This window comes from Heptranchias perlo, chromosome 43 (assembly GCF_035084215.1).
Source record: "Heptranchias perlo isolate sHepPer1 chromosome 43, sHepPer1.hap1, whole genome shotgun sequence".
Classification (NCBI taxonomy): domain Eukaryota; kingdom Metazoa; phylum Chordata; class Chondrichthyes; order Hexanchiformes; family Hexanchidae; genus Heptranchias; species Heptranchias perlo.
The window spans coordinates 5492117-5504256 of record NC_090367.1 but is presented as its reverse complement, the minus strand read 5'-3'; the positions used below and the strand labels follow the sequence as shown (position 1 = coordinate 5504256).

Genomic DNA, 12140 nt, shown 5'->3' with positions numbered 1-12140 from the left:
ATACAACTCTCTATTCCTTCATCCAGACTGTTAATATATATGGTGAGAAACTGCGGCCCCAGCACAGATCCCTGGGTAACACCATTGGTCACACCCTGCCAATCAGAGAACGATCCCTTTATCCCTATTCTCTGTCTACCACCTTCCAACTCTAGGTAGGTCCAGCGATGTGCACTGCTTTTGCTTTTATGAGTAACAATGGCTTTGGGGTCTTATCAAATCATAGGACCCCAATTTATATACTTTATTGAGGCTCCGCCTGGCTGCCTTTGTGAAGGCCCCAAGCAAAATGATGGTGGGTGGGAATGGGGTTGTAAGTGCAGCACTCTAATTTTAGGGCAGTTACCACCTCCTTCAAACCAGGGCGGAGTGAGTCAAATTCGCTCCTATTCAGTTAATAGTGCCATAGTTGTTGCGGACATTTTCTTAATCTACTACATCATTACAAGTATGATATTATTTTCCATATACTTATATGCTAGTAGATCTCCCCATTGAGTACAATCGGTGAGAAGATATGCTGTATTACAAAGACAAGAGTATTATATCATGTAACACACAATGTATTATTCTGTTGCTAAGGTGCAGATATGTTTAACTGAGCCTATTCCTTTCAGACCACAAAGTCCAATTGCTGTATATAGGAGCATCCTACGGTCAGTCCTGTGGTTAGTTACTGAAAGTGAGGGAAGTTTGCACATTGGCAGGTGCTTGTAAATTCCTGGCTCCAGATAGAGAAACCATTATGAAACAACTCCCCTTCTTTCCATTTATTACTTTTGACACTTCGAAGTATAATGTCTTCGGAGGGGAGCCCAAAAATGTCAATAGAAAGAAATGTGTCATCCATCTTCACTGTGTAAAGAGGTTAAAAACACCAGTTCCATGGTGTACCAAGTGGGGTGAGTATTGTATAACATTTAACATCAGCACTTACTGCGGTGGTGAGTTTTTCCCCTTCTTCCTCCTTGCCGTTTAATCTTGCCACCCTCTTGAGCTGTTTCAGAGCTACATCGGCCTTGTCATTTAGAATGAGCCAACGAGCAGACTCTGGGAACCACCTGTGAGAAGATCACAATAATTAGGAATAGTACCTCAGCGATAAAAGCTCTTAAATAATTTAGGCTAATTCAGCAGAATAGTATAATATTGGAATTGCATTAATTGTTAATTTAACTTAATCTCTATAATGAGATACAATAGATTCTTGGTATTGGGCTTTCCTTATTTTCCCAATTTTCTTCCTTTACCCAGACTCACCTGAAATTGAGGACTCATTATGGAGTACAGTTGTACGGGTGTGTTTTTTTCTAGGTTTATTTTTGCCCCTCAGGTTACTTTTATAACATGTTTCTGTATTTCTTACATTCATCCCAGTGGGCCCCTTCTCTTTTCTCCCTGCAGGATTTGTAGGGGCCATTTACCCCTTTATCTCACTTTTAATTTGTTTGTTAATCCATTTTGGGTCATGTTTGCTTATTCTGAGCTTGTTAGTTTTGGGAATGTATTTATCCTGCATGCTGAGCATTATATTTTTAAAGGTGTTCCACTTGTCTTCTATTGAAATGTTGTTGAACAACCTTTCCCAATTTATTTGCTTTAGTTGTTCCTCCATTTCCTCAAATTTAGCCCTTTTAAAGTCATGTACCTGTTTCATGGTCTTCGGCAGATCCTGCCTCCCAGATCATGTTAAACTTTATCATTCTGTGATCGTTGGTCGCCAGGGCCGCTACGACTTCTATTTGTTGTACATTTTCTGGGTCATTTACAAATACAAGATGAGCATTGTCTCTCATAACTTCCTTGGCACACTGGGTCAACTCTAACTCTAAACCACTTGGGATTTTCCCATTTTATGTTTGGTTGATTGAAGTCTCCTTTAAAATATTTTTTCAGTTTTTACATAGCAATCTTATTTCTTCATGAGCGAATTGTCCTCTTTCTTATGCTGACCAGGTGGTCTATAGCATACCCCTAGTGTTAACTTTGATTGTTTAACATTACAGATGTCTCACCAGAGTAGATTTCTATCTTCCATGGGATCGACTTATTTTACATCCCAGTGTCCTTGACAATGTTCCTCGTAGGTCTCTTTGTCCCTACTTCGTAGCCCATCTCTCCTCTCCTAGTCCTTTTTACTCTGGAAGGATTCCCAGTTATTTATGAAGGTAGCATCTCACACCATGCTGCCAGCCACTCATTTACCTCTTCAGTATTTCTGATGACCTCCCTCCTTTCCTAAATATTGGAGCTATACCAGTGAACATTACTTTGCATCTTCTATCTTTTGAGCAAATCTGCATATGTGGCTTTTAAGGCTCATATATTATTTTTCCCTGTGTCATTTAGCTATTATCCCTTTCAGTATCCCTTCTATCCTTTCCTTAATATGTATTGCTCTAGCTCCAGTTAGACAGTTATAGATATTAGATAGATATAGATGATTTTTGATACAATCCTGTAAAAGAGACCAATAGTGTTTGACTTTACCAAGCAGAAAGGAAGAACGCGAAATATGGGATAGACACTGTGAGCTGAAGCCAGCGCCAATCTCGGATTCCATATGCTAAACCAGCCAGGAGTAGTTGACCAAAGGTGTAAAGATAATTGCCAATCATTGCAACAGAAGTTCGAACTCTTGTTGGGATCCATTCAACCTCTGGAAGGAAATAGAGAAAGAGTCAAGATATTTAAAAAAATCAAAACAAATTCTGCTGTTACTGAATTGGCAAATAGTGAAGAACATTAGAGCCCATGTACTTTTAAAGGAAACTTTATGAGTACAGTGTACGTGCTACAGTGTGAATAAGAGCACAGAATGCACCAACTCATGCTTGGGGTAGGATTCCATGAGTGCAGGCCGCCCGATTGGTCATTTTTCAGATGTGAACCTAGGTAGTTAATGTTGGCAGGCTCTCTGATGAGGGGATGTCATGATTCGGGATTATTGGCTATTTGACAAAGGAGTGATTTTTGTTTTGTGCTAAACATGTTTCTGATATGAGCTCGAGTTCAGACTGATAAGGGTTCATTCACAAATATGCATGGCTAAACCTGACCCTCTCCTCATCTGATGTCCGCACACACATGTACACTTGCTCATTTTCCAGCAGAATTCACTGGATAGTGAGAAGCAACCCTGGCTGATTTTTGCCTCCGTAACCCATATGTCTGTGGAAGTTTCATCTGTATCCTAAGGTGTCAACCTAGGCTCAGTGGTAGCACTCTCACCTGAATCAAGAAGGTCAGGGGTTCAAGCCCCAGTCCAGGACTTGAGCTCATAATCTAGGCCAACACTTCATTGCTGTGCTGAGCAGGTGCTGCATTGTCGGAGATGTTGTCTTTTGGATGACATGTTAAACCTAGGTCCCATCTGCCTTCTCAGGTAGACGTAAAAGATCCCATGGCACTATTCGAAGCAGAGAAGGGCAGTTGTGTCCAATATTTATCCCTCAACCAAAACCACCAAAACGCGTTATCTGGTCATTTATTTCAGTGCTGTTTGTGGGACCTTGTTGTGCTCAGATTGACTGCCAATATTACAACAGTGACTATACTTCATAAGTACTTCATTGGCTATGAAATGCTTTAGGACATCCTGAGATTGTGAAAGACATTATATAAATGTAAGTTTGTTGCTCCTTTAGCCACAACAGCATTTTCACTTGTCGTTTACCTCCTTTACCTGCTAATTTACTTTCCTCTAATCCTTCTTTTCTGAAGGTATTAGGGTTGATATTCTTTGCTCTCCTGTGGGAAAGATGCTGTGAAGTACCAGGGCCACCTTCGTTGCTTTTGCACCACCTCCACTTTACCAGCCATCAAATGGGGACTGGAGTGTTGCGCTGCCCCATCATTTGGCCACAAACTCAGTTTCTTGTCTCCACATTAATTGTGCCAGACACTAGTATTTGCCAGGCATTTTTGTTACCCAAACAACCTTTGCAAAGGCTGAAATATACATTCAAGATATAAACAATCATTGTAAAGGCTCCTAATATTTTTATCCCTCTATGTGGTTACTTGCCTTTAAGTAGCCACATCCCTTTAAATGTATCCATCTCCCCTTGTAAGGCAAACTCTAATCCCGCCCTCCCCCACCCCAACTCAGCAAACTCACAATTATGGACCCCACTTTGGGCCACAATCCGATGGGGTCAGCACACTAACAGGTTAGGGATGGGCAATAAATACTGGCCTTGCCAGCGACGCCCACATCCCATGAATGAATAAAAGAAAAAGTCAGCCAGGTGCGAGTAACACCACCCAACTAATGTCAAATTAGAGGCCCACTCTACTCCATGCTCGGTAGCAGTTCAATAGGTGCCATCCAGTAGCTTATCCAAATGCCCATTCTTCCTGTATGAACCTGGAGAGTGAGTGTTGGCATGATGTTTGACCAATAATGGGTGTCATGATTTGGGATTATTGGCTATTTGACCTAGGTGGGATTTTTGTTTTAAGCTATTGGATATTTCTGACATGAACTCAGGTTAATTCACAAAGATGCAGCCTTCTTCTGGCTGTTTTTAAACATAGGGAAATGCTGGGCTGCTGTGACAAAAAGGGGTTTGGTATATTAGAGATAACCATTAATACTGTTACCCATAATGACCTGGAACTATAGGTAATTTGTTACCTTGTTTCAGGCATCCATAGGACATTTATACAAGATAGTGCTATTCTTACATACACAGCACGGGCTGTCTGGTAATAAGCCACTCTTGGGAGGGCCGTAGCAGGTTAATTGGAAGCTCCACTGACCAACTCTATGAACAAATGAGGGATCGGAGATCGAGGCCCCCATCCCCACTTCTTGTGAGCAAGAGAACAAAGATCCACATGTTCAAGGTCAGTTGAAGAGAGAAAGCGAGAGAGAGATATAAAGAGAGATAAGGCCTAGACAGCTTACTCTAAGATTAAAGCCAACGAGGCCCAGCATAAGCCTTGATCTAATTCAGTGCTAAGTATACTATGCCTGTCAGCCAGGACAGGGCACCATGGCTATTTTTCTTATTTATGAGGTGGGGCGAACGTTATTTGAAGGCAACTTTAGAGGGTTTGGGTACCTATGGTGACTCTTGCACTGAACCTAAGAGGCAACTACAAAATGTATAACACTTTTCACTTACTGAGGGAGAAAGAGTTGAGTATGATCCCAGATCCTGCTATTCCACAAAGAAACCTCCAAAAGCAGAACAAAGGGAAGGAGGAGGAGAAAGCCCCGCATGTTCCAGAGACTGCCATCTGGAAGTATGACCAGAGCAGGACAGTCCGACGCCCGAACCTAACAATAAAAAACACAGGTTAGAGGAAAAGGAACCCTTGCTATTACAGATTTAACAGTGTTACATTACAGTATTGGTAAGTGTTTCACCCGTCCATGCTATGTCTCTGTCTGGTGACATGGTTAATGTTTAGAGCGTGTTCTGTTCAGTATTTAATTGGTGTTGTACAGGACTTTTATAGCTTACAGAGATTTAAATACCAGCTATCAGCGCACTGTGAGCCAGCACTGAACTGTCACAGCAACAGTGGGAAAGATTGTTTTTCCAACCTGTCTCCCTCTTCTCCTGAAGGAGCTAACATCTTGCTGGGCTACAGTTTCCATGAAAGCAGTCTGGCACCTTGTGCAAGAGGCCATTCTTAAATGTAAGATCAGACAGTGAATGTGGGCAGAATATTTTTCCTTAGCGGGCATCGCACCCAAAATCGAAACTGTTCTCATTCAACGTTCATTCACACACACTTTCCAGCAAGGGTGACTGGATAGCAATCTGGAGCAAGGACCTTGGCTGATGTTTCTCTTTCCCAGCCCATTCTGTGGCCAGCTGTAGTGCCCCTACTGCCACCTTAGCTAACTCAGCATAGACAGGCACATTTGACTTCTGACCTGTATGGCTCAGCAGTCAGTGCATTTATCCACTGAGATGTAAGGAAATATTTTACACTAAAGCAATTGCGAGGTTTAACAACAGGCAGCTTGTGAATTGGAATCAGTACATCTACTGAAAAGCCAGAACTGAGCAACCCCAGTCTTGACAATTTGCAGTAGCCAATGGGAGAAGGGAGCACATACAGAATGCCACCCATTCTGTCTATTAAATATATCAAACTAGTCAAATTCTATTGACAAGGCTCTTCTGATTGTCTAGTGAGAACTGCCATTATAGTGCCACATGAACAGAAGGCCCCCAGATTTGATTCCCAGTGTGTGCGAAGTTAGCTGATATCAACCAGCTCATAGAGGACAAAGAGCTCAATATGAGGTACTAGTAGATGGTTGGTGCCTGTTGAACCAGAACGCAGCATCTTAAGAAGAGGACGAGAACAAGAAATAAAAGAATGAGACACTGGAGAATTGGCTTGTGGTAACTGAATGGGGTTACCACCCAGAGCTCCTTTACACTTGCAAATAGGGTCCATTGCCACTATTTACATTTACCAATTTTAACCAATGAACTTTTTAAATTAACGCTAGGAAGATTCTCACTTCATATCGGACTGTCCATCACAACAGGGCTATCTCTGATCACTTCCTCAGCTGCCTTATCACTCATATCATTTTACCTTTCCATAACCCCACCACTCTCACTACCCCTGAATAAAACTCTGCCCCAGCTCCTTCACTAATTCAGTCTCAAAATCCCAAATTCCTCTTATCTGACGCTCACTTGTCTTGAACATCTCTGCTGCTGTTGACCTGCTCACGTGCTCCCCCCCCTCTCTTGTCGATGTCCTCATCTCACCAGATTAATCACCATCTTCCCCCTGTGTAGCCCCCCCATCTTCACTCCCTTAAGTCTGAGGGCTGCCAAGCTGAGTGCACAGCTGGTCTAGTAATTCATGCCAGATTTGGCTCAACCATGTTAAACTCTACCATGCCTTATTCTCCTCAGCAAAATCCTACTACTACTCCAAGGTCAACTTGGAGGACAAGGACATCCCATTGATTCATTTTTCCATAACAATCGGCCTCCTCAATCCCCTTTCCCCCAATCCCTCCACCTCACTTCCAATACAAAGTGCAAAGAGCTTATGGATTTCTTCATCTCTATGGTTGAGGCCATCTGTGCAGCTGCAACTGCTGCTGTCACCCTCTCCTCTTCTTTCCCCAGTGACCTATCCACCCTATTTCAAAGCCCTTGTCACTCTGCAGGTTCTCTCCCAAATCCTGCCCCCATTCTTTCTAAGCTTATCTTTTCCTGAGACCCACCTCCTGCTCTCTTGATCATCCCTCCTCACCCAACTCCTGACCATTCAACTACCCCTCCTGACTCCCATGCAAGCTGAAATTGTAAATGGCTCACTTTGCTCACCATTTCTTTCCCTTTCAAATCTGCCATCCTCACCCTCTCCTCAAAAAGCCTACATTCAACCTACAACCTTCAATGGAGCAAGGAGTAAAATAGGAGTCTAACCTGCCCTGTTCTCGCCTGGTGGGTTAGGTTGGGTTAAAATCGGGACTATCATTTTTTGTCACTGTCATCAAATGTGTCCTCACCTCCCAGCTCCATGCCCATCTCCCCAAAAACTCCCTGTTCACAGCACCAAAACTGCCCTGGCAAAATTCATGAATGACATTCTCTGTGAATACGACCATGGTGCGTTATTCTTCCTTGACCTCTCTGCAGTTTTGAATACAGTTAACCATGCCACCCTCCTCCATCACCCCCTCCCCCATGATGTCCAGATCCATGGGACTCCCCTTGCATGGATTCACTCTTACCTGTACACAGCTGGTGCAGCTCCAGCAATGGCTTATCTTCCCACCCCCATACTGTCACCTCTGGAATCCCCCAAGGATCTATCCTTAAGCGCTCCTCTTCCTCATCTACACATTGTCCTTAAGGGAATGCTCAGTGGCAAAGGGCCAGAATTTATGGCATGGTCTGAAATGGTGCCTTTGGTCTTCCGCATTTTCAGTTGGAGGACATTTTGACTCATTCATGACTTGATGTCAGACAAACAGTATATAGCACAAAGGTGGCCAGAAGTGCACGGGTAGATTTTATATATATCCTGATTACATCTAGCTCCAACTATCCACCAATTCTATCCCCTTCCCAGCCTTATGAAACCTTGGAACGCTGTTCGAGCCAGACCTGAGCTTTGAATTGCACATCCTATCCATCAACAAGACTGCTTACTTCCACCTCTGCAACATTGCCTGCCTCTGCCCTTATCTTACCTTCACTGCCACTGAAACCCTTATCCACACTGTTGACTCGGTTTCTCTAGTTTCCTTCTTAGCTGCCTCCCATCCTTCACCCAGCTGAACTTCTGGCTCTGGGGCCATTAGCATTTTGGGGGTGGGCTCCCTGGGGTGTCGTGCCCAATTGTAGGTGGAGCTTTGCTAGGGCAGGCCTCGATGTTGCCTGCAAAAACAGAAATTGTTGTAAAACAATTCTGGGGCCTCATGTTTGGTCGGTGCAGGGCTGCTCTCTGTGTCCTTGGACGGGTCCTCCTGCAAAATAAAAATTCAGGGGCTGTGCTGTCATCAGGAAAAACACTGGATGTCTGAGCCTAACAGGCATCAGTTGCATCCAGTGTTCAAAGGATGCAAATCACAAGAGCGATGTTGGGCCTGGGGAGCAGGAAATAGGAGGCAGCAACAGGATAGTGTGCCCAAGAATTTTTTCCATCATCACCTGCCTCTGATCTGCTGAAAAATTGCCAGGGGTTGAGCAGGAAATCATGGCCTTCATTTCCTGGGTGACCAGCCCGCAGTCTAAACATACCAACTCGACAGTACGTGTTGTACAATTCATCCTGCCTTTCTTACTTGTCTGAAAGCCTGCCCAGCACTATGGCTCCTGTCAGCAAGCCAGCCATGTAGATAGACTGTGCCATCCGCTTCAGAGATTTCCAGTTGCACACTAGGTCCCACTGTCAAAACAAGAATGGAGCTGATGTTATTGAAGATATAACATTAATAGTAACTGGGATGTTCTGCAAACGCCTCACACCTAACAGATGTTGTATATGGAAATTTTTACTTTCTCACCTTGTAACTGCATAGAATCACAATTTATTCATCAGGGTATGGGCCAAATGCTGTGTAATAGAAACAGAGTTAAAAGCTGCTTTTAACATCTTCCAGTTCGGAAGAAAGGCCTTCGACCTGAAACGTTAACTCTGTTTCTTTCTCCACAGATACTGCCTGACTTGCTGAGCTTCTCCAGCATTTTCTGTTTTTATTTCAGATTTCCAGCATCCGCAGTATTTTGCTTTTGATGCTGTGTAATAGTATTGATTTTCTCTTAATCCAGCAGGATATGGCTTGCTCACAGTACGTGCATGCAATGATTCCTATCTGTTCAGCAGGGTACAGGTTATTCGTTATGTAATTGTGTGGAATTCCTATTTCTTCAGCAGGATAAAGGCTGCTGACTGTGTATCTGCACAAAGTTCCTGTTGATCCAGCAGGGTAAGGATTGTTCACTGTGTATGTATTTGGAGTTTGATTTATTCAGCAAGGGGAAGAAAGTTCCTGTTTGTAGAATAGGCTAACGGTTATGCCTGTGGGCATAAGCACTGCCCACACATGAGTAGTCATGGTAGCATCATGCAGGGCTCACTTTTGCTCTCTTTTCAAGACAATGCTGAGAGGAACAGCACAAAAATAAACACAACAGCCTAAAAATGAACAAGCCTCATGGAGGACAATAGATTATAAGATAATTTTCTCCCATGAAATAGCGGATGTGTGGAGTTGAAGCTACATCAGTTAACCCCTTTAGAAAGAAACCAGATAAAAATTCATGGAGGTGAGATTATCCCAATGTATACACAATATTATTGGAATGGGAATTCGAATATGGTTTCAGGGATAGTTATAGACTGAAATGACGAAATACTCAGTGAGATGTTGTGCTTTCTGTGCTGCTGGTGCATGGGGAGGGGGGTGGAATGCTGGTCTGTGGAGGGCAGCAGACCAGAGATAAATAGTGGAGATGTGAAAAAGGATCAGTGTTCTGTCATTTTGCTTGGTTAATTTTCCTGAAGGTGCTGACTCATGCTGCAGTATGGTTCCATAGGGCCAAGCATTCTTGGCACCTTGTTCAAGTGGTCATTCCACTCAGTCCCACACTGGGTAATGCATTTACCAGTTGAGCCCCTGGGGAGGTGCCTCCACAGTTTATAGTGATTGGAAAGTTAAGTCAACAACACTTCTTCAGGCAGCAACTTTCAAAACGATGAGTTTCATTTAAGCTTTTGTTTATAACTTGCACGGATGCAATGAGAGACAAGAGCAGAATCATGTGTTGGATATTGCTCTCATTTGCTGCAATAAATTATTCTTTTTGCACTGTAGACACTTTCATTCCTCAGCCATTACTGGACAATAGCCACATCACCTAGAGCAAGTTAATAGCTTACTTAAAAGTGAAGCCTGAAGTGATGTTGATCAAGTGCAAAATTATATCAACTGGAAGGGGCAAGTTATATGAAGTGTGGGACATATACTAAGCATGGTTGTTATACCAGGAGGGGGTGTCATACCACTTTCAGTCAAACATTATATAAGTATCTTCTTCTTTCCAGTGTTTATATTATCTACGTGATCATGATTAATAATGAGACTTTCGTATTCCCTCCTTACTCGTGCCACCAGTAGGGAGCTACCAGCAGAGCAGAGGGAAAGGGTATTGTACACATGGTGCTCATTGTGATTTTCCACTCAGTTTTCTCTCTGCTAATATCAGTGGGACTAAGATCAAGTAAGAGCCAGTGTTTTTTATTCCAATGTTCTCCTTTGATGGAACTTACTGTTGCTGGGGTATGGCACCACAGGCATTGACAGCCCTCCTGTACCTTGTCCAAGTAGTCATTCTCCAACAGCACGCCTAGACAGTGAGTGTCAGTAGGCTGTTTGACTACGGTGGATCTGAACGCTGAGCCCAGTCCTGTTATCACCGAGGTCCATGCCTGCGCCTTCGAGCAGTGGACACTGGCTTGTGATCAGGAGTGGGAACCCTCGGCTAATATTTCTTCTCCCTATAGCAGGGCTATTGTGCTGCACCTGCCATCCTGCCCAGATCAGCTAACTCAGCACAGAAAGGAATCGTGGAATCTTCTGGTCTTTATGACTTAGTACCACACCAGTGATCGCTTATCCACTGAGCCATTAAGGGGGCTGAAGCTGGTGTTACCCCTGGCAACGAGGCAACTCCTGCACATGTGCCTGGATGTTTGAACTGAAAACTATTCATGGAGGTGAGATTATCCCAGTGTATACACAATATTATTGAAATTTGAAGTAAAATAGACATTCTCAGTCGTACCTCACTAACTATTGTAGCTTTAAACTTAGAGTCGTCATACGTCCACCCATCAGTGCACATCTGTGTGTCGTAATCGGTCCTATTTTGCTGCGTCTTGTTGAGATCCAGAAGGTGCCACTGAGGTGAGGAATACACACGGCATTTCTCCAGCTGCTGCTTCTGGTCCAAAGGGATGAAAACCCGGAGAAGCTTCTCTGTCTGCAGCTTGTCTGTAACATTATCGTACCTCGAGCCATTCGCTTCCAAACGGATCCTACAGTGGTGATCGGGTACAGCAGCCACAAAGTTCTGAAGCAGGTTGTGGCTAGGCATGATTAAAGCTGGGGCTGCCAGCAAAAAAATATGGATGATTTGGAATTTTCCCACACTTCCAACAGTCTCCAGGATATCACCGAAGCTCATGGTTGCAGATTGCAGATGAAGACACTGGTGCAGAGAGACTGTTACTGACTGAGAGGTTGTGACACTGACAGAGACTCTGAGCCTTTGGCTGTAATGATCATTAGTGCATACATTAAGTAATGTTTAATCAGGTGATAATGGTTACTTTTTCACTCTAAATCATAAAACTTGGTTTTAATGAGTTTGAACCTTGTATAAGAACGGCCATGGAATTGTGGTTAGTGGAGATTTAGGTGGGGATTTGTGGGGAGTTACTGGTCAAAGGTATACTTGTCACCAACATTTAGGAAGTCATGTCAAACAATTCACTGCAGCACACAAGGTATCATCATCTCAGTGTGCTAACTCACCAGTGCATATAGCGACCCATGTCTTTCTAGAAGCAGTTCAGGTCAAAATAATTGAAGTAGCTGAAGCCATAATAGATGGTGGGGGAAAGAGGGACTGAAA

The 12140-nt window shown here is 43.4% G+C and overlaps 1 protein-coding gene across 1 annotated transcript in view; it reads right to left on the bottom strand.

Moving 5' to 3' along the window:
- Positions 1–11769, bottom strand: part of LOC137306359 (uncharacterized) — a 70113-nt gene extending 58344 nt beyond the window's left edge. The window contains exons 1-5 of the mRNA XM_067975512.1: positions 11289–11769; positions 8786–8889; positions 5133–5287; positions 2491–2659; positions 938–1061 (exon numbers count right to left, since the gene is read on the bottom strand). Of these exons, the coding sequence (XP_067831613.1) occupies positions 938–1061; positions 2491–2659; positions 5133–5287; positions 8786–8889; positions 11289–11690 (954 nt within the window). The 5' untranslated portion in view covers positions 11691–11769. The remainder of the gene's footprint in view (positions 1–937; positions 1062–2490; positions 2660–5132; positions 5288–8785; positions 8890–11288) is intronic.
- Positions 11770–12140: the final 371 nt, after the last annotated feature.